Genomic DNA, 22,752 nt, shown 5'->3' with positions numbered 1-22,752 from the left:
AGAGGTGTGTGCTAGAAACGTCACATGAAATTGTTACAAGTGGGTGGATACATAGTGGAATCTTGCAGTGTCAGCAGAAATCTGTGGCAAACATGCGCGCGCAGCAGCATGACGTGTAACTGACGTGAGGCTGGAGGGTGCAGGGGACTTGACATTTAACACTAGAGAAAAGAGACAGAAGTCTGGCATGTCAGATCAACTCGTTCCTAAATCATATCTGATATCTCGTGTTTGGGGAACTATATTATCTAGAAGGAAAGGTCTCTCGGGCAGAGGCTACTCTATACTGACTATTAATGCGTGCATATGTGACTACGTGTCTGCGTGTAATGCGAGGGGCCATGGGCCTACCATGGTAACAGGAGCAATGAATTACTTGCATGGAGACAGAGGGGCCAGGCCCTTTGCTCTGCAGCCGGGGAAATGTTTATCTATTCTGCTAGACTGGAATGTGTTTTCGAAGAGCTGAACTCGGCTATACTGATAACTTGAAGGCAAAATACTGTCTTTGGCAGGCAAGCAGGCCGAGCCGGGCACCGCTCGCCGCGCAGGGAGTAGGACAGAGGTCAGGGAGACATCCCACGTTGCAGCTTTCAGGAGACAGAGAACAGAAAGGGCTTGATGGCAGAAATCAGGGCCTAGCTTTGCAGGGCTAGGGAAAACGTGGAAGTGCACCATGAAAAGACGTTGGCAAGGCATACTTGGGAACTGAATTATCATGGTGGATCTGAAAGAGGACATGTTAACGTTGGACGCAAATGTATTTGCGTCTTCATAGCAAGTCGAGAAGGGAAGTTACATGCACTTTAAGCTCGTACATGGAGACGGTGGGGTTCACGTTAGGGGACACAATTGACTATAAAAATTTATATTACCTCACTATGTTGACTCGAGTTCAGCTCAGGCCCAAAAGTCAGGGGAGGCCAATAGCTAGCATTATTGACTACTCCATTCTCATCAACGATATAATGGCGGTCTACCATACTGACTTGCAAGCTTGTGCTACCTCCGTTAGATTCCTATGTCCAAGCAGAACTTATTTAAGCATTCTAGAAGCAATAAAATTACAGAAAACAAAATCACAAATTAAAAATGTCACTCCTTTAGCTGAATACACTTCATTGTACACTTCATTATACAAGAGGCCTTTCTTCATGGTAGTGAGGAAGATTGAGAGACAGTGATTCTTTTGGGAGGAGATAGGGCTCAACTACTGAAACTGAAGAGACCCTACACAAGTTTCAATCAGCACACAGGACACTTGGCAAAAGGTAGTGACTTTCATTCTCCATGGAGGAGTAGTGACTTTAACTCACTGAAGAGGAGTAGTGACTTTAACTCACTGAAGAGAGGTAGAGACTTTCACTCATTACAGAGGCTTCCAATCTTTCTATACCCCAGTTGTAATAGTGTATCATGACAGCTGACATCACAGATTCTGATCCAAAGCAAACCAATTGGTTTTACATGCCTCATATCTCGGTAAAAACTTTTAACTAGTGTAAAAGTTAGTCCTCCTTATTGTTTGCGCGTCTGTCAATTTTCTCCTCCACACCACACATAATCCATGGCATTATACAGTTGAGGTCACTCTTATTTCCTCCACATGGAATATGTTCTGGGTATTTCTTGCAATGCGATATGAATAATGGCAATTTATGTTTCTGTGTTTTTATGTAGATACGCAGATTATGTGGCAAAATACAAGGTGTAAACACTGTATACTGTGATAATCCTGACATAGGTAAACTGCAATTATTATGCTGGTATTGTTCACTAATGGATTCATTGCCGAATGCTATCTCCCTAATGGTTGTCAAATCATAAAGAAATAAAAATAAATACAATCCTAGTGTGAAAATAAACTTCCATACTCAAAACTCATACTTAACGTGGGCCTCCTCGCTGCCCTCCACTCACTCCTACAGACATGGAGCATTATTAAACGCAGGTTTACTTCCACGTGATAACAAAATGGAATTTTCTGATTTTTCTTTACCTTAGTAATGATAACAATACTGCAGCACCACACTCCACTCCAAAAAAACAGATTATACCTTCGCAAAGCCAGTGGCGCCATACTTTTTCTTGCACTGCTGGTTATGCATCTGAAAAAAACAATATAATACTAGGTAGACAAAGAAAGAATTACGGGCCCTGGTTGTTATAACCAGCCTTTCAAATGGTGAAACACTACCACTACTTAATTTAGCTTTTTATTAGCCACGAGGGGTATCATAGTTCTATCTTCTTTTGAATTTCCAGTGTGACTTTTGACTATGATATTACAAGAGTAGAAGTGTTTTTTGAATGGAGGTCGTGGGCCAAATTGTATATCCAACAAAAAAAGTGCAGTAGGCACCCAGAGTCCTGTTTTCACTGTGAAGTTCCACCACTCAAGAGATACCATCCCTCAGGATCTACAACACTAACCACTACATTTATTGAAGGAAATTACTTACCAGGCTTTTTCATGAACCTTAGGATAGTCCTCCTCTTTATAGTAAGCAATTAGTGAGGTCATCCCACCTCCCATTGAACGCTACCAAAGGAGCCTTTTATTTTTAACATACAAATATGTCATGCATATAAAATCTCTCCCTCCAGATATTCTGTTTTTTTACTAACCCAATAATTGTGTCATAGAAAGGAAAGGCGGCATCTTACTGGAAGGACTATCCTATGGGTAATGAAGAAAACCTGTAAGAAATTAGTTTCATTACCCCCAAGTCTGTCCTTTTCCTTGTAATGATCACTATGTGAGGATGTACCCAAGCCAAGATTGACAGACAATTATAGGCTGCTCAAAATCAAAGTGTATTTGCAACAGTTACTTCATTGTTGTCTTTATAATAGAAAAAACAAAACGGTCTGTAACATTAGACAACATTTCCAATTTACTTCACTCCCCAGCACACGTCAAATTTTCATAAAGGTTTCCCCATTATGGTCAGGAACAGTTCAGTGTATTATAATCATTCAGGTAAATAATCAACAATTCTATTTGGTTGTTCGTTTTTACTGAACCCGGTTACAATGAGGAACGACGTGCTACCAAAGTAGAAGATACCTAAATGGAGGATTTAAAAAAATGAAAGAGAATTTGACTGAACAGTTCAGCGCGTCGCAGGATTTGGAACCCCAATGTGGGTTGGAATTATCACCACATTTCAAAGATTACAGATTTGAAGCATTAGCCTTGAGGAAGTCGTGGGAACAGACCCCCCAATAGCGACGAAACACATGTTGGCTGAGGCTGCTTTGACTACTAGAAAGACAACAACGAGGAAATAAAGCAACGAACAACCGAATGATTATTTACCTGAATGATTCTAATACACTGAACTGTTCGTGACCATAATAGGGAAACCTTTATGTAAATTTGACCTGTGCTGGGGCGTGAAGTAATTTGTATATTGAGTTGAGGCTCAAAATTTGTAGAGTTTAGTGGTTCTCTACACCTTTCAATATAATATGTGTTTTATCTCCACCCAAAGGCGCCAATAGCCTAGGATTAATACCACATTTCGAGTGTTTCTGAACATTTCCAATTTATAATGTCAAAAGACAAGTAATAGATTTCACCCACGTAGCTGCTCTGCATATTTCTTGAAGCAAATAACATGCTCCTTCAGCCCAAGATAAGCAAAAGAAACATTTGATGGACGGAATGCAGAGCAAATCAAAACATTCCCCCCCACTTAAAAGATCAGGGTTAAATCCATCATTCTTTTGCTCACCATGCCACCTCAGTTTATACCTGGCCATATGCAAATCAGTCTTCACCCTGTGCCTCATGGGAACAGTTCAGCCCGAACTGCCAGGCCAGGTCCTTCCTGGACTGGAAACAAGCATCCTAGGACCGGTTTCGGGGTTTCACCCCTCATCAGCCAGGATAGCTTGATTCCAGTGGCACAGTGAGCCAAGGACCCACGTCTGGGCATACCTGGCGCACTTAGGGCGAGAAAGCAAAAGACAATTGATGGACGGAAGGCAGAGCAAATCAAAACATTCTTCCCTAGTGAAAAGATCTTGGTTAAATCCATCATTATTTTGCTTATGCCCAGACGTGGGTCCCTTGCTCACTATGCCACTGGATTCAAACTAGCCTGGATGAAGAAGTGCGACATACCCTGAAACAGGTCCCAGGATGCTGGTTTCCGGTCCAGGGAGGACCTGGTCTGGCAGTTCGCTCTGGACTATTCCCATGGGGCACAGGGTCCAGACTGATTTGCATATGGCTGGGTCCAAACTAGGGTGGCGTAGTGGGCAAAATAACGATGGATTTAATCAGATCTTTTGACTGGGGGAGAATGTTTGCATTGTCAGCCTTCCGTCTATCATTCCTTTGCTGTAACACTTTTCACCCTAAGTGGGATGGGTATGCCCCGACGTGTGTCCCATACTCACTATGCCACTGGATTCAAGCTAGCCTGGATGAAGAAGTGCGACATACCATGAAACAGGTCCCAGGATGCTTGTTTCCGGTCCAAGGACCTGGCCTGGCAGTTCGCTCTGGACTGTTCCCAATTGGCACAGGGTCAAGACTGATTTGCACATGGCTGGTGCACATGGCTGGGTGCAATTGGGGTGGCATAGTGGGCAAAAGAACAATGGATTTAACCCAGATCTTTTGAATGGGGGAGAATGTTTGCATTTTCAGCATTCCGTCCATCATTTGTTTGCTGTAACACATTCAGCCCAAGATAAAGCTATGACCCTATCCGATTTTGCCAACACATTGTCAGGTAAGTCTAAACCCACTAAAGCACAAGAAATAGCCTGTCTGTCTAACCACCGACTAATAGTGGAAGTTGAATTCTTTTTAGGTCTCACTGAGCCAGTGCATGAGCTGTCGGACAGACATTTAGTAGGTGAGTTTTCAAAGTGTTACTGGCTAGCCTAGCGCTTGCGTTCACGCGAGCGTGCATGCGCGCAGCCGCCCTCTGTCTCCTCCGTCATGGGTCATTAAGTTGCTTCGTGGTGATCACTTTCAATTTTGCCGCTTGCCTCCCTTCTCCCACTCCCTCCCTCCCTCACATCGCACACCACTTGCCAACCTCGATCTAGTATGCTTGTAGGACCGGCATTACATGGTGAGCCTTCTTTCCCTCGAAGCATCCACCGATCACTTTCACTTTTGGAGCTTGCCTACCTTCTCCCCCTCCCTCCCTCACATCGCACACCACTTGCTACCCTCGATCTAGTATGCGGGTAGGTCACCGGCATTACACTGTGAGCCTTCTTCCCCTCGAAGCATCTACCAATCACTTTCACTTTTGCCGCTTGCCTACCTTCTCCCCCTCCCTCCCTCCCTTTTTATACGACAATTGAACCACAAGCAAATGGACTGTAATATTCACCTTACTGCATGTTTGTTACCTGACGAGTAGTGTTCCACGCCTCGTACATCTTTCCGTCCCAAACTAATGCCTAAATTATTTTGTGCATTTTCCACATTTAAAAAAAATCAATTTACCACTCGGTGTGCCAGCAGAATTTGTTTACATTGTCTCACATACCCAACATTGAACTAAACTACTGGCTTATTTTTACAACAATAAAAATGTTCCTCGCATTTTTCTGTCCGGCCAGGAGTTAATCAAAAAGTCACATCGCTCTCCAGCCATATTTTCCCAAAGAAACTGCAAATCATTATGTTTAACACATTTGCTTTTCTATCCGAGGCCTACGGCCTGGCAAGGAGAGTATAAAAGCATTTCCTTGTTTTTTCTTTTAGTTCTCTCCTCTCATGCTTGAGCTAGATTGCTAGAAGACACCTCAGCGATGGACCGGTTAAAAGCAACCTTTCAGGAACGGCACTTTAGAAGAATTATAGGGACGTATTTTCACACTCTCTCCGTCACACACACACACTCTTGCACGCATACTTTTTCACACTCTCTTACACACACTTTTTCACACTCTCTCACATACATACACTTTTTCACTCACACACTCTCTCACAATCACGCACAAACAATTTCACACTCTCACACACTTATCACACACACACACACACACACTTATAAAGTGAAGTAAAAGTCACATTACAGAACACTTAATGCAGAGGTCTTGTTTCATCTCTGTGGACCAACTCAAATGCCTCCTACTTTTGTTTTAGGCTTAATCTAAGACAGGTCTTGAGGTGGATTGTGCACATCCTGAATCTATATTTAACACAGTTGTTAAATCTTGCTGTTGACTCAGGGCACACCTGTGTAAAAGAAACAAGCATTGGCATAGCCAATAGTTCTCGCCTTTGGGACCTTATAAGTGTTTAGCCACGTAACAGTTGATGTTGTTGCACCAAGGATATTGTGCTGCATAGCTAAATACTTATAAGGTCCCAAAGGCGAGACCTATTGGCTATGCCAATGCTTGTTTCCCTTACAGGCTATACTGTAGGAAACAAACAACGATTGATCCAAATTCTCTTGTTTAAATATACCAAAAGTGTCTTTTTAACAACCAAAGTTGAAGGTACATTATCAAAATCCTGGAGAAACGGAAGAAATAGGTCATATGGAAATAAAAAAACATTGCACTTTGTGCCTTAGCTTAGCGTCTGGTCTGAGAACCAACTATCTGAAAATAATTTTCAATATAGGTAACAAATGAACAAAGATGTTAAATCTCCCAGCCATCTTGCATAAATAATCGCAATGAGGATGGATATCTTGGCAAAAACCCAAGAAATGTCTGCTTGGTCTAGAGGTTTAAATGATCTTTTTTGTAAACCTTCTATAACAGCAGAGGGATCCCCAGAAGGAATCGGAGAAGTTACACCTGGATTTTATTTTTTTAAAGAAAAAGTTATTTGTTTTCTCACCAAAGAAAATGGGTGGTAAACCTCCCCCTCAATTCTCTGCAAAACTTTTATAGCTACCCAGTGAGAAGATAATGTGGAAGGCGCTAGATCTTTATCAAGCCCATCCCCTAAAAATCCTGAATTTTAAACGATCCGTTGACTCAGAGTCCTGGTTCAGAACTGAGCATCAAGGGCAAAAGCTCTTCCTATACGTAGCATAAGCACGGAGTGTGGACTTTTTCTTTATAGTCTGTATGACACAAGATAATTCTCTTCAGCAACCTAGCTTTTGCAACTGAGCCCTCTAAATTTCAAACCATCCGTCTTATCTGATGTATCAGTCTAAATGATAGAATTGGATACTCCAGTGAATTCCGATTGAATCGAAGAAGGAAATAGAGTGGAGTTGCTAATTAGGATAGCAAAGGGAACCAAGGCCTCCTTCACCAGAACAGTGCTATTAGAATTACTGCCACCTGTTTCCTTCAAATCTTCTAAAGCACCCGCTGGAGCAGGGGATATGGAGGTAATTGCATACAGCATATCCTGGAGCCATGGAAAGGACATCAGTCCCAAAGCCTCCAGACATGGCCTCTCTGTACAGAACCGAGGGAGCAGGGGACTGGCGGAAGATGCAAACAAGTCAAGAGTTAGATGGCCAAATATATCTGCCACCTGCAAAGCTTAATGGCATAAAAATATTTCTATTGATGAAGGAATATTCCGACTGTCTGCCTGGAGAAAGACTGGAGAGTTTTGTGCCAGAACATATGGTACCAGCGGTTTCAGATGGAAGTGGGACCAGGCCACTACCACCGTGCAAGCTGACATCAACCCTTGGATTATCCGCCATTAGCAAACACCAGCTGATCTCTTCTGTAATAGCGCACAAAGATGCAACTATAGATTTTCCTCCATTTCCTGTGGCAGGAAGACTTGGCTCAATCTGAGTCAAACAATGGTCGTATGGATTTGTTCTTTCAAGTTGGTACTAGCTGTGATTTTTTTCATAACAGAAAATCCAGGTATGGAAGGATCTTGCACAACATCTGAACATCTTCCTGAGCCTCTGAAAGAGAAGATGCCAGTTAACCAGTCATTTGTGTATGGGTATATATGCATTCTGTGCAAAAATGCAAGTATTAATATGTTACAACTGCAGCCAATACCTTTGTAAGTATTCTTGGTGAAGAAGCGAGCTCGAAAGGAAGCACTTTGAATTGAAAATGTTTGTTTTCTACTGCAACATGAAGACATGTTTTACCAATCCAGATGTATTGGGACGTGAAAATACCATTAAAAAGTCTTCCTCTGAAATCAATGGAATTATTTTCTGCAGAGATATTGTGAATGCGATACATTTGACATATTTGCGCAGAGTTTTCAAATCTAGGACTGGACAGAATTTCTTAGCTGGCTGAGGAACTAGAAAAATGATGGAATAAAAACTCTTTTTCCTCTCCATCTGTCGAACTGGTACTGTTGCGCTTTTCTAAAGACAGGATTGCACTCCTTGAAAAATAGCTTGCTTTTTCACCAGTTACTTGGGCATTGGTGTTTTAATGTAAAAAGGAATTGGAGGAATAAATAGAAATTCTAGCCAGCCTGAACTATATCCATAACCCATTTGTCTGAAGCCAGGTCGTTCTTAACAATGAATGAAAAATGGCTAATTTTTCCATCCACCATATCGAATTGATTGTCATTTGTTCTGTTGCTAGTTTTCTTTGGACTGCAACAGTTGCGATTGGGATTTCCACCTGCCGTAGCTGCCCCACCACGAACCCGGCCTCAAAAGGGCGGTTTGTTGTGAAAAGCCTGATCGTAGCACTTTTGAACAAAATACTACTTTGCAGTCAGTAAAAAACCTTTTCCTCATTTGCCGCTTTTTCTAAATCATCCAGTTGTGATGAAAAATGATTCTCATCAGTAATTGGCAAATGTAGAATCAATGCTGTTTTAGCCTAATCCAATTTCAATGATTTTAAGCAACGATGCGGAGAACTGTAATTGAGGCTCCAGCCAAGGACCAGAGAAAATCAAATTAAACATCTGCCCAAAATGTGTGCCAAAATACCCATATTTGCCAAAAAATCTGTTGGATCATTTTGATTTTGAAGGCAATCCAATAGGAGTTGAAAGTCCTTTAGCAAAGTCTGAGAGGCGTGGCGGCTTATGCCGCCTCCCGAAACACAAAATCTCAGGTTGCATAGGAGCTCTTTACGGAAGAGTCCATCTTTTTATCAATACAATATGACAAAGACACTTCTTCTCATGGAAGAGAAGATGGCAAAGCCATGCTGGCCAGAACTGTATTGATGTTAGGAAATTCCTCAAATGACACTAAAGGATACCTTTTTGAAAGGAAACTTGAATAAAATGTTTTACAATTCTTTACACTCTTTTAAGTACATTCCCTGAATGACCCAATGGATTGGAAGGCCTTCAGCCACAGGGGTTTTATATTAATAATTTTGAATTTCTTTATGCTGAAACCACAACATGTCTCCAATATGATTAAACCTACGTTGCACCTGTGCCCCTTGCACATATCTCACGTTTGAGGTGGAGTCACTTTTATCATCATATTCAACAAAACGTTCCTTTTTTTTTTTAAGCTGGTTCTGCAAGAGTTGCATTCACAAGATCATCAATTGTTTCCTCTACTGTTAGAGCAGGTGCTAAGGTGCCCGCTTGCTCCTCCTTTGTTAACACGAACGGGCTGCAACTTCGGTATTCATAGCTTGCTTAGGCAACGGATCTCAACATGATCTCTCGCGAGAAGAGATCCGTTGCCAAACGAAACAAGCATTTGCAATGCAATTCTTCTTGCCTTTGGGACCTTATATGTATTTAGCTTTGCAGCACATTAGCCTGGTTGCTGAAACATCTACTGTTCTTTAACATGGAGGGAAAGTAAGTACCAAACTGCGTGACACGCCATGTATGGGAACACATGGAGAGAAATATTGTCTTTCAGCGGGCAATAGTATAGTCCAAAGCTCTGGCTTGAATATATATTCAGGGCCTTAGGTGGTCATATCACTGAAAATACAAGATTTGAGAAAAATATTTTTGTCTAAGGGTGCAAGTGGAAGACAATTTCTATGGACTGGAATCTAGAGAATGCTAAAGTGATTCTGGTATTTTACGGACCTCGGCTGGTCGTTTTCTATCAAGAAAGTTAAATAGAGGCAGTTGGCAGAAAAATTAAAAAAAGAAAGTCCTTCAGCAGAAAGTAATTCTGGTATTTTACTGACCTCTACTGGTCGTTTTCTATCAAGCCAGTTAAATAGAGGCAGTTGAACAGAAAAAAAAGTCCCTAAGCGGAAGCAGACAAGTCCTAGGGCTGATCTCCAGAGCCCACAAAGTACATTCACATACAAGTATATGCAAAAGTATATACAAGAAGTCTTGAATGCTCGACCTAAAAACTGTACAGGCCTACCACAGCGTACACACACACACACACACGAGTAATGCACGGTGGAGATGCAAAATCTGAGTGAATTGCTCCTCGGCACCACACACCATGCGATAGTCTGCACCAGCTAATGCACCTGAGCGGCGAACATATGAGACCCGGTTGGCATTTTTTCTCTAACGGCTTCAGCTAATCACTGTAAAATCCTTTAACATAATAATCTTAGCTTTCTGTTGTAGAGAGTAGCATTCTTTCAAAAACGAAAAAAAATGACAACTGGAAGTTTGATGGGAGAGAGTAATCTTATAGGCATGACTTATCTGTATTTTAGCAAAAAAGCTTTGGTAGCGTTCTATGGAAGGCAGGAAGGACGACCTCATGAAGAGATTACTATAACGAGAAGGAACGATGCAAGTGTAAAGTCCCCATCTATCAACCTTGGCTATTCCCACACCCAAAGTGAATTCTCATCAATTATCGTCACTTCTGAGTCAGCTTCACTTCTTGTCTACTGTCAACCAGTTGGACCTCATTAAAGCAGCCAAATCGCACCAAACCTTCTGCGGCTTGGTTTTCGGAGTCATTAAGGCTCGAAAGACAACGCTGCAGAAATTTGGAGCGGCGTTGGCGCAGGAATTATGACAATTGCGATAGAGATACTTACAAGAAAGCCTTGCTCAGCTACAGAAAGCTGATCACTGCTGAAAAACGCACCTTCTACAGCACACAAATAGAACGTGCTCTCAACTCGAACAAACAATTGTATCAGGTGGTAAAAGAGTTAGCCAATCCTCCAGCCCCCCCCCCCCCCCCCCCCCCCAATCGAACCATCCCAAATATTCTGCAATAAGGTAGCGGACTTTTTCCAGGCTAAGGTTATGGATATTTTTGACAATTTTACCAAAACAACAACCACCGACTCTGCCACCCCAGAGTCCCCCCCTTTGTCTCCAAACCCAAATTTTGAGGTCTTTTCTCCACCCCTGTCCATGGTGGAGCTTATAAATAGCGTTAAATCAGGATCACCATTGGACCCATGTCCTCCACGTATCATTAAATCAGTATCCAACCTAATAGCCCCAGTACTTAGCAACATCTGTTATTCCATATTTCAGACAGGTGTCTATCTCCCTGTCTGGAAAAAGGCAATTGTAACTCCTCTTTTAAAAAAACCCGCACTAAACCCTTTAGAGCCTAAAAACTACCGTCCTATCGCCTCTCTCCCTTACCCTTCTAAAATAATTGAAAAGGTAATGAACCAACAGTTGTCGGCTTTTATTGATCAGAATGATCTACTTGACAACACGCAGTTTGGTTTTAGGAAGGGCCATGGGACGGAGACTGCTTTGATAAAAGCTGCCGAGGAGGTCAGGATAATCATGGACAAGGGTGGTGTAGCTATCTTGATACTCCTTGATTTATCTGCGGCCTTCGACACGGTCGATCACACCATCTTGATCGACCGTGTCGCTGCCTTCGGCATTCAGGGCAGGGCCAGAGCAACGCTGGCATCTTTCCTGGCCAACCGAGTACAGTCCATGAAGATGGGATGCTTCTGCTCTCCTGATTTCACTCTCCCGTGTGGCGTTCCCCAGGGCTCCTCGCTAAGTCCGACACTTTTTAACATCTACGTGTCGGACTTGGCGAGGGTAATTAAGTCGTTCGGTATAGGTTTAACATCATATGCCGACGACACACAGCTGGTCCTGGAGATACACAAAAATGGAGAAGCAGTGGCAGCGAACTTTCAGGAGCGCATGAAGGCCATCAGTTCATGGATGAACCGGAATTGTTTAAAGTTAAATTCCGACAAGACGGAGGTGATGGTTTTTGGCGAACTAACTCCGTCTTGGTCTCCGGTCTGGTGGCCTTCGGAACTGGGAGCTCCTCCACTACCAGTAGCCAAGGTGAAAAACTTGGGCGTGCTTTTCGACAATAAGCTTACGTTCCTTGGCCATGACAACGCCGTGGTTTCAGCCTCCTTCTTTACCCTAAGAATGGTGAAGAAACTGCTCCCTTTTCTTCCCCCAACTGCAGGTAAAACCTTAATGTCCTCCTTGGTGTTATCCAAGGTGGACTACTGCAATGGTCTATTGCTTAACGCACAAGAGCAAGTCTTGAGCAAATTACAGCTTGTCCAAAACGCTGCTGCAAGGATTCTCATGGGTATACCCAAGCACGCCTCTATCTCTCCTACAATTCGCGAGCTCCATTGGTTACCAATAAGAAGCCGGATAAAGTTTAAGGCCATGTGTATCATTCACAAGGCCTTGAAGAATAATGGACCTGATTTCTTCAAAAGAGCATTCAAAGTGTACAAACCCAGTCGAACACTACGTTCATCCTCGGCCCAACAGCTCCAAATCCCATGTACAAAAAAAGTATCATGGGGAGATAGACGTTTTGTAGTGGCAGCATCAAAATTATGGAATCAGATCCCTTCCTTTGTCAAAGATCTTTCCTCACTACTTTCATTTCGAAAACATCTCAAGACTTGGCTCTTTAATCAGTAAGATGTCAGTGGAACCCCCGTAATCTGCAAACTCTAGCGCCGAGACACCGGAAGGTATTTGCGCGCTTTAGGAATGTAAAACATAAATAAATAAATAAATTATGGAGTTGTGGTGGTGGTGGCATGGGTCCAATCCCAGACCCTTCCGAGTAGCCTCAAGTTTCTCAGCCGACAATAACTGAGTCTGCAAATATTGGACACAGTAATTCCAGGCCCTAAAACACCGGGTATGGGTACAGGGCATATGTGGAGCCTAGCTTTAGCTCTGACAGCACCTCACCGACCTCCCCACATGCACCACAGCAACCCCAGCTGCAATTTACCCACATGCTCCACACAGATGCTAAACTGCAGCAGAAAAGGGCCTAGTAATGTCCCCGGAATCAGGAACATCTATGGAAAAAAAACACAGATAAAGCCAGGTTTGCGAGTCATTTCCTTTTCTCAAGCACAAGAAAACAATATCACCACCACCCCTCTTGTTCGGACGACAGAGCTGCACTTTATATTTCAGTAGGCAATACTGGATAATGTGAAATTGCTGAAACTAAAATACATGCAAAGCTTTGCAGTAGTTTCTGAAGGTAGGTTTCACCTTCTTGGCAATCGCCACTCTGTTACTTTCCTAGACGTTTTAAACCTGTATTCCTCATGCTTAACAACTTTCCTTCTGCTTCTTTATGTTCTAAAACGAAAAAAGTGCATAGCTGGCCCAGATGCTGGGCTTTCCAGCACTAGTACAGAAGTTAAAAACCAACTGCAACGGCCTGAGAAGAGGATACCCCAAAAAAAGTCCTAGGAGGAGAGAAGCCAGGTCTTTAGAGTCTTCCTTAATGACAAGTGGTTTTGGATCTTCCTTGATATAAGGAGGAAGGGCATTCCAGAGAGCTAGGGCTTTTGAACGACACTAGTGGCCTCCCGCTCTCACTCTCTTGTCACGAGGGACAGTAGCCAGGTTATGGTTGGCTGAAAGTAGGGACTGTGAAGGACAAAAAATGGATAGCAGGTTTGACAAAATGGGGGCCCCCACGGGAAAGTAAGACCTTATGCGTGGTACAAAGGGTATTGAAATGCACAGGCTTCTCCACAGGGAGCCAATGCACTGAACACAAGATGGCAGTGGTATATGCTAGCCAGGACCTCTGTAACAGTTTGTATCAATAGTCAGAGTTTCTATACAGGGATATTCTCCAGCGTGCTAAATGTCTGACACCGTGCCATCCACAGTGTTACAATGTATGTAGGAAAGCCCACAATACAAATAAAGCCAAAAACTTAGTTAGACAGAGCACCACCCAAAATGTGTTACCACAGTGACTTAAGTCAAAACACATGCGACATAATGAATGGCACGACTCAAAAAATTGTCCGAAAAGTAGAAAAGTCTTTTAATTTTCAAATCTTCATCACAGTTGGCACGTAGACAAAAAGAAATTCACAGCCGACACGTGTTTCGTCTTGAGGCGACTTTTTCAAGGCTAAAATAGACTGTAGTGACGTTGTCAAACCACAGCGTTTCTTTGAGTAGTAGAACAGACATGTATAGAGAGAACAAAGTTTCTATGCCGGTTCAAACTGTATAAGACAATCTCTGATCCAGATGTAGTGATCAGGTGAGAAAAGTAGAGTCCTAAAGGTGTAGGAGATGGTCCCGTCCGGTCTATGGTACCTGTAATGTAAATTTCTAAAAGTAGATGACTTTCGTGGAGCAGACAAGTATGGAAGACACTCCTGTTGCTTTTTGGGTACTAAGAAACGGTGTTCAAATAGCGCGCCAGCAACACCATCTGTACGGGAAAAGCCACTTGTTAATGGCAAATTAAATGATCCCCCCGGTGGTATGAAATAGCATGTATGCAAAATCGTCCTCGAAACGCCAAGCCAATGCAGCTTGTGAAGCAGACCAGAGGCAGGGCCGAATTTTGGGATGGAAAACAGAAGTCTACACACGCAATTTCGAGCCTGCTGGAGTATTTTAACCACTTACTTGTTGACTACAGAATAGAATATTGCGATAACCGAACCGAGATAAAATAGCTGCTTGAATGATGATTGTACGGGTGGAAAGGTGGAAACATCCAAGAAAGGGCTCGACAGTTCGCCATAGTCCGAAACATTGGACTGCCACAGATTTCGCCCGTGCTTAAAAAGTTATGGTGCTATTCACCCAGGCGCCTAGATTATTTACAGCAGTCTTAGGTGAGGGGGACCCAAATGAAGGGGGACCCCTGTGATCGCCCCAGGAGTAGGTATCTTTCATAATAGGAGAGTTTAATTTTTGCTTGTGTTCAGACATGAGCAGTTGACATCCTTCCACTCTGGAAGAGTAAGCATTCCCCTCTGAAAATTGGCCAGGTCGGACCTGGGGGTTGTCAGAGTTGGAGCGCACGAGCTGGGTGCCATCCCCATGAGACACCACCTCAAGCCCCAAGGATTTCACGAGTTGAGACCTGGGGAACACCCTGGTGCAGATCTTGCAATTGGGAACTGCAGGATGGGTGGGATATAACCTGGAAAGATCGCTCTAAAAGGAAGGAGAGCCGTCAATGCCAATATCCTGTGGGCGCTGGAGTAGGATTTTATTGGACACCGTATCATAAGCAGCGCAAAAATCGAGCAGAATAAAGCTGCGGATCTGCCTCCATGTAAGGTGTTACAGAGATGTTCAGTAGCCGCAGAATAAAGTCCCCACATTTTTAAAAATCAACCTTGTGCCAAGGGCGTTTGAGGATTGGGTCCGGACGTCTGATTTTGAAATAAATGCCTTAAAACTTGATGTTCTGTTTAAATGTTTTTGTGAACAACTTTATCTTATGCAATAAAACGTTAACTTGGCAAGTTCACTGAATGCACTTTACTAAAGGGCTCAACTATAATGTTCATAGCTCTCAGGGGAGTATCACTATATATGCCACTCTCAGAATGTCCTGACAACAGTACGTTTTGTGATGCAACTTGGTTCTTTTTTTAATGAGACCCTTTAGTGCTGAATTTACAAACTGAAAAAAACTGTTGAACTTTGTATTATATGATATTATCGGAAATGGTGAAAGCACATTTATTCTCATACTAGCAGTGATTGGACCACAGATACTTTGGCTCTGTATGAAACGAATTCTGAACTAGTGAAGTTCTGGAAGCGGTACTTGTGCAGTGTTGAATCCTTTTCCTCTGCAAGTAAATGTAGACGTGCAATTTATATAATATGCAGGAAAGAGATTCCACCACCTATTTCTCTCTACTGATGAATCCGCATACTACGAATGATTCACAAGCGAGATAGAAATGGACTGGAAGTCAAGCATGCCTGCACAATTAGTTTATTTAAATCTCTTGCAAGAGTTATGCTTTTTACAAGCTTTTCACGGATATGCTCAACACTTGGGAGATTTACTACTCTGTTAAGAATGTGTCCGGAGGCTGCCGTGCATGAGTTGATGAAACCCCTGGAAGTAATTTAGTAAACCAAGGGCTCACTTAAGTGTGTCATTGGTCATGCTGCTTCTGTTTTATATCATAGGCCCAACTGAATGGAATAACCAATATTGGGGAGGTCTAGTCATTTCATTTCAGGGGGCCATAGACAGCTTTGGGTGATGCATTTTGGAATAGTAATTTCCTCTCTTTGTGCTGCCTTCTTCCACATGCTTCTAAACCCAGTCCAGGAAATCGGAAAGGAATACTATAATCTGAGATTGTACCAGCTAATTTTCTGGTTCGATCATGGTACCAGGATGCTGGGAATTGGGTTTATGGTGGCATTGGTGGTGGTGATGGAGAGTGCAAGTGCTAGACAACAATGGTCAGTAATGTGCAAGATGGAGAAAGGAAATTGAAAGTCTTTAATCGAGCACCCCCACAGTGATGGCTACAGAAGATAATTATTTGGAGAAGTGTGGTCTGGATGCCGACTGGCTGTAGCAGTGCAGACTCAATCAATCAGTGTTTTGTAGAGCTCACTGCTCACCCGTTAGGGTCTCAAGACGCTGGGGGAGGGGGTGCAGCTCTGTTGGGGTAGTTTGAAGAAGCAGGTCTTGAGGTCTTTCCTGAATTAGTCCAGGTTCGGGGTTCGCCAGAGGTTAAGTGCTCGTTCCAGGTCTTGTCTGCAAGGTAGGAGAAGCACCTTCCACCTGCTCTGTTCCTGTAGAAGCGTGGGAACGTGGCTAGGGAGAGATAAACTGATTGTAGGTTTCTCTTGGGTGTGTGGAAGGACAGGTGGTTCTTGAGGTATTGAGGTCCGATGTTGTGGAGGACCTTGTAGGAGTGTGTGAACAGCTTGAAAGTTATCATTTGTTCAACAGGGAGCCAGTGGAGGTCACAGAAGTGTTGGGTGATGGGGTTGTGCCTTGGGATATCGAGAAATGGTCTGGTTGTAGAGATCTGGATGGTCTGGAGTTTGCAGAGGTTTTTCTTGTTGGTTCTGGCATAGAGGGCGTTGCCGTAGTCCAATCTGCTGGTGATGAGGGCATAAGGAACCGTTTTCCTGTAGTTGGCCGATATCCATTTGAATGTTTTACTTAGTATGCAGAGGTGTTGAAGCCTGCGGAGAAGACAGCGTTGCTCTTGCGATTCATTGTGAGTGACGAGTCCTGTATGATGCCAAAGTTACGTGCATGGTCAGTCGGGATAGGAGGGTTTTCGAGGGCGGGGTGGCACCAGGTGTACCATAAAAGTACCCTAGGTACCAAGGGCACTGTGACCAGGGAAGGCCTCTAATGGCTGCAGCACTTATTGTGCCACCCTTAGATACCCCGTACAGTTACACAAACACACACACACACACACTGCCATTGCAGGCTGCATGTTTTGGTGCAGAACAAAATGAAGAGTCAACATGGCACACATCCCTAGGTGCCTTGCCTACAATCGACTGCCCTGGCATAGGTAAGCCACCCCTCTAGCTGGGTGCACTATACCAGGGGTGAGGGTACAGGTGCATGAACCCTGTACCTCTACAGTGTCTAAGTCAATCCTTAGACATTGTAAGTGCAGTAATGCCATAAAGAGTATATGGCCTGGGAGTTTGTCATTATGAACACCACAGCACCATAATGGCTTTACTGAAAACCGGGACGTTTTGTATCAAACTTTTCAGCACATTAAACCCACACTGAAGCCAGTGTGGGATTTAATGAAAAATGCATTCAGAGGGGATCTTGAAGCTGCCCCCTGAAAAACGACCCAACTTTAGTGTCCTGGCTGAGTGGCTACTCGCCAGCTGCAAACACCTGACATGTTTCTAGACCCCTGGGTCTAGAGCCTGCAGCTCTTGGGATCCCGAAACAAAGCACATCCTAGGATGAGGGGCCAAGCTTCCCCCTCCCCCCCTTGGATGGGCTGGGTCCACAAAGGGGAAACTTCAAAGGCCAACCGCCTTTGTAAGCTACCCCAGTAATTTTCTGCTCCCAGCAACTGGCCTCCACCAGTTCTGAGAATCAGCAGGAACACCTAGTTAGGGTGAGAGGTGTCCCCCCCCCCCTTTGCCAACCCCACCCCTCAGGTGGGGGAGACAAGGTGAAGCACAACTATAAGTCCTTGCCATCTTGAAGGTGCAGGGACCCCGCCAACCACAGTGAGGCGTATGCCCCTCCCACTGTAGGGTGGCATAATAGGGGGTGTGCCCACCCCAAGGAAAGGACCCATTGGTCCCGACTTGTACCTACCTGTAGCACCCATAAATTTAGTATTTAGGGGCAACCCTGAACCTTGCTTCCTCAGACAAGAACTGACCAGAAGAAGGACCGAAGAGCCGTGCTGAAGAAGAGGAGGACACCTAATGACTTGCCCCCAGCCCTACCGGCTAGTCCCAACCTCAAAATACAGCGAAATCCAGGTGTGTCCTGCAGCCAACGAAAGATTTGGTCTCCTGTGAGCATAGGACTTGCTCAAGACCAACCGATCTAACTCTGGATGACTCCGTAAGTCCCCCACCATTCAGCACTCGAGGGGGACCAACACTTTAAGGAGGTCCCCTCGATGAACCTAGCCTGGGTTGCAGTGACTCCTGAACCCCCATAAGCTTCTAACCCAAGCCTGCAGTCATTACCTGTGAAATCTCTCTAACAGCAACCAAAAGCCACACTCAGACGGCTTCTCTTACTGAAGAGCCCAACCGCGATGGCCCAACAGACTCGGTCTGTAAATGCTTGCAGTCACAAGTTTGCAAAGATCCTATTCGCCGCCCTGGTCACTCAATGCCTCTCAGAAATCCTGACAGACTCTGCCGCTTAGACCAAGACCGACAGTCCACACTGAGAAACTCTGGGATTCCAGACGACCACATTCTACACCTGGCCGCCTCGGTGCCACTGACGGTGTAGTGTTTGTGCTGGCAATTGGGCACCTTCGGTGCTAACCTCGATCCAAAGAGCTTTTTGTTCTATTAACAAGGTGACCTGCCCATCGGCAGTCCCCAAGCCAACGGCGGAGCTTAGCCCCTTGGCTAACGAGTGGCCCCTGCACTCTGAACTCAGCCGCTTCTGAGCTGCTGGTGTTACGAACTGAGTGCCCACCTAACCAAATCCTACTCAAGGACCGTACACTCACTTTTGTACTTTGAGGACTAAGAGGGTCAGGCGAATAACCTTGAAAAACTGTACACTGTAGGATAAAACACATTAACTTGTTTCCATTCTCTTAGGAAATGTACCAGTGTGGTATCTAGTAATTATAGAGTAATTGCGACTGCTTATTGCCAAATTACACATTGCTGTAACAAAAGCTAATTCAATATCAAATGCATATTCGTGATACATTGCCTTTGTGAGTACAATATTGCCTATAAAATAACACTAAATAATAATTTTATGCAAACCAATTGGTCTGAGTTCAGTCTTTGAGTGTGACACCCTTTCTTGGCTGCGTGTGTACAATAAATGCTTAAAACTTCCCTCTGATAAAGCCTTACTGCTCATCCACACTACCCCAAATAGAGAAATTATCTACTTTTACCTCGGCCCACCTTTGCGGTTCCACTGGACTCTGTGCACACTATACCTTACTTTGGTATAGTATATACAGAGCCAGCTTCCTACATGGTATCATCAACTCCTGCAAAACCTCAAAGTTACTTCAGCAGAACCATGTGATATCAAAACAGTACTTAATGTTTATAGATTAGCTGCAGTCTTCTACAAGTATTTACAATATTTAAAATACGTTTTCATGCATACTATGGGTGTACATTTCCAACTAGAGGCCAAAATTACCCCCTCCCCCCTCCATTTGACTGAAAATAGACTGAGATGGTATGCGAACCAGGCAGTGAGAGTACCTGAAATAAGAGTCGATATTCTATGCACGGTGGCATGAAGGCTAAATTGAGGGAATAATGAGGCAAAAATAGTTCATTTTTTGTTCGTGATTCTGTGTTGATCATTCACGAGAGTTATGGACTCATGTTTGTAAGTGATGTGATATTAGTATATAAAGCAATTGTTGTTTTTGCTTTCAGCAAGATGACTTTGGCCACATGAAGAAGGGCTCTGAGGCCCAAAATGCAATGAATGGCTTTGTGGCTGGACAGAGCAGGAGCACAGAAGGTGAGGTTCCGTGACGATCGTAAGTGGTGTTTTCGACTCATACGAATATGGTCGAGTCTGGTATCTATGAACTGCAAATGACGAGTTTAGTGGGTGTACGCAGTTTCGCTGTACTAACTTAAACCGTTTGTTTGTTTCGTGGGGTAATCTATCTGTACCCACGGGTTCCATCTTAGATACGGCATCCATTTTGTCTCTTGCCCTCAAGTAGCCAGCGAACGGACGCTGTCCGTTTCGCGACCCTGGGATTCCCAAGACTCTTGCGGAAGACACATTTCCTTTGAAAGTGTCTTTATGATGAGGGGGATGATACTGTAAGGCAGATGTCCCCGCTCGAGGCACATCTTGCCGTGCCGGTCTTTTGTCTCAGCCGTGCATCTCATTAGGCACGTCCCTTTGATGCCTGCAGCTCGTGTTTCCCGATAACCACCCCTTTTACACCCTTTCCTATCTCCCCACTGTTTTTGCCTTCCTCTGCACCTGTCCTTGTTCCTTCTTCGATCTGTTTACTGCCGATTGGAATGTACTAATGGTGGGAAGATGGGTTTTTACAGTTGGGAACCACTGAATGTTTCTGTACTTATGTTCGGGACCTTGAATACATCAAAGCGAACCCTCTCGGGGATTATGATGGGAACCAAGTTGTAAACCTTTGTGTACCATGTTAACCTATGAGAGAAAACTGTATAAAAAAGGAGCGATCCACAGTAGCAAATTGAATCAGATCCCGCGAACATACCGGCTGTGTACTTCACGTGACTTCTGTGTTCCCTGCAGTAAATAAACCTCGAATCTTTGACGCCGAAGGAAGTGTCCCGTGTCTCTGTCATTTGTACGCCGGAACAGGTTACCCACGAAGGTTTCAGGTGTTGTCCCCTGGCACTGCTGGGTCTTAAATAACCCAGTCCTTCAGTTGGCGCCCAACGTGGGGCTGCATCAGTGGTACCGGTCCAAGCCCGACGATCGTGAGGAACTTCGTGTGAAATCTCAGAGGGAAGGTGCACCCGCTTCATCGATCCTGTTGTCGGAATAAGTGGCCTGACGACTTTTCCCGCAAAGATTCCGGCCTCCTGACGGCTGCGACGGACTGCTGCCCTGACTGTAGACCTGTTTTGGCGCCTGGCGTAGACCTTGGTACAGCGAGACGATTGACGGGCCTTCCTGGTGACGCCATCGATCTTTGAGTTAAGTATTTGTGGGTCGCTCCCAGAGTCCTTGGTTGTGGTTGCTTAGTGGTTGCATGGTTCCATTGCATTTGTGGTTCTTCGTACTTTGTTCTTTGTTGTGATATTTGACGACTGCAGCCGCCAAAAACCGAGGGTTTTTGCTCTTTGCAGTGACTTGGTAAATCCCGTAACCCTTGAAGTTTGTGAAACTCGGCTAGTGTGCAAGATGCCTGGTCGTAGTACTTTGTTCAGTTGTTTCAGACGTTGTGGTACGGATTCCCGGCTGGAGGACTCGTGTCCGATACCTCCGGTTGGAACTCCCACTTATGAGCTTTACAGCAAACATGGGTTAGGTCCGATTACCTTTAATGAATATTGGATTCGCTACACCAAAAAAGATGGTGTCCTTAGTTGGCCACCTCATGGTAGTTTTGAGACCCCGATTTTAGATAACCTTGAGGCTAAATTGTTTAAGAAAAAGTCAAGGCCGGCCATGTTTGATGCCTTTCGGTTATGGCGCAAAGAAGCCAGACAGAAAGAGATCAGACAGACAAAACGTAATCAGAGAGATGGTGTTGCTACCATTGTAAAGAAAGCAGAGCAGTTTCAGCGTGATAAGGAAGAAAAGGAAAAGGAAGTTTTTGATAGGCTTCAACGTATGACTATAGATAAATGTTATCCCGCTTTGCCAACGGAGTCGGATAAGAAGGAGGAATTAGTTGAGGATCCCTTAATGTCCTATCTTATGAAGTCACCACCTCCGTACGCACAGGGTGCCGCAGCTCCTGTGGGTCCACCTGTACCTGCTCCTGTACCTGCTCCTCAACCTGTTCCTCCGACTGTTCCTATTCCTTTGCCCGCTTCTGTTCCTACTGCTCCTCCGCCTGTACTTCCTCATACTCCTGTTCCCGCTACTGCTCCTGTTTTACTTACTCCTGTTGTTCCTTCTGTTCCCGATTCTTCTCTTGTTTCCACCCTATCGTATACTTCTCCATCTACTCGACGTCGTACCCCTTTAGTTGCTGCTAATTTTGCTAATTCTCTTGGACCTATTTCTGAGTCCGCTGGTTCGGACGGTCCACAAAGACGTAGTCAGCTTCCTGGAAATAGGGAACGTGCTGCGCTGTACAATATGGCGATGGCATGGATGCTGCACCCCTATAGGAATCCACCACGTTCGGTATTGAATACATTTTGTCAATTCAATATACCGACACAAAGATATGTTTTTGAAGAAATGTGCAAGGCTTTGCGTGACCAAATATCGGCAGATGCATCGGACGATGTATTAACTGCTT

At 44.2% G+C, this 22,752-nt stretch overlaps 1 protein-coding gene across 6 annotated transcripts in view; it reads right to left on the bottom strand.

The window, feature by feature from the left end:
* Positions 1-22,752, bottom strand: part of ADPRH (ADP-ribosylarginine hydrolase) — a 112,645-nt gene that overhangs the window by 69,931 nt on the left and 19,962 nt on the right. For 2 of the 6 annotated variants that reach the window (XM_086955505.1, XM_086955506.1), the window contains one exon: positions 2,000-2,108. The exons of 2 other annotated variants lie outside the window; for them this stretch is intronic. In XM_086955505.1, the coding sequence (XP_086811631.1) occupies positions 2,000-2,080 (81 nt within the window). In that variant the 5' untranslated portion in view covers positions 2,081-2,108. The remainder of the gene's footprint in view (positions 1-1,999; positions 2,109-22,752) is intronic. 2 more of the 6 variants (XM_086955508.1, XM_086955503.1) reach the window with 1 other exon arrangement.

This window comes from Lissotriton vulgaris, chromosome 2_1, assembly GCF_964263255.1.
Source record: "Lissotriton vulgaris chromosome 2_1, aLisVul1.2, whole genome shotgun sequence".
NCBI lineage: Eukaryota > Metazoa > Chordata > Amphibia > Caudata > Salamandridae > Lissotriton > Lissotriton vulgaris.
This window is presented reverse-complemented; position numbering and strand designations above follow the sequence as displayed.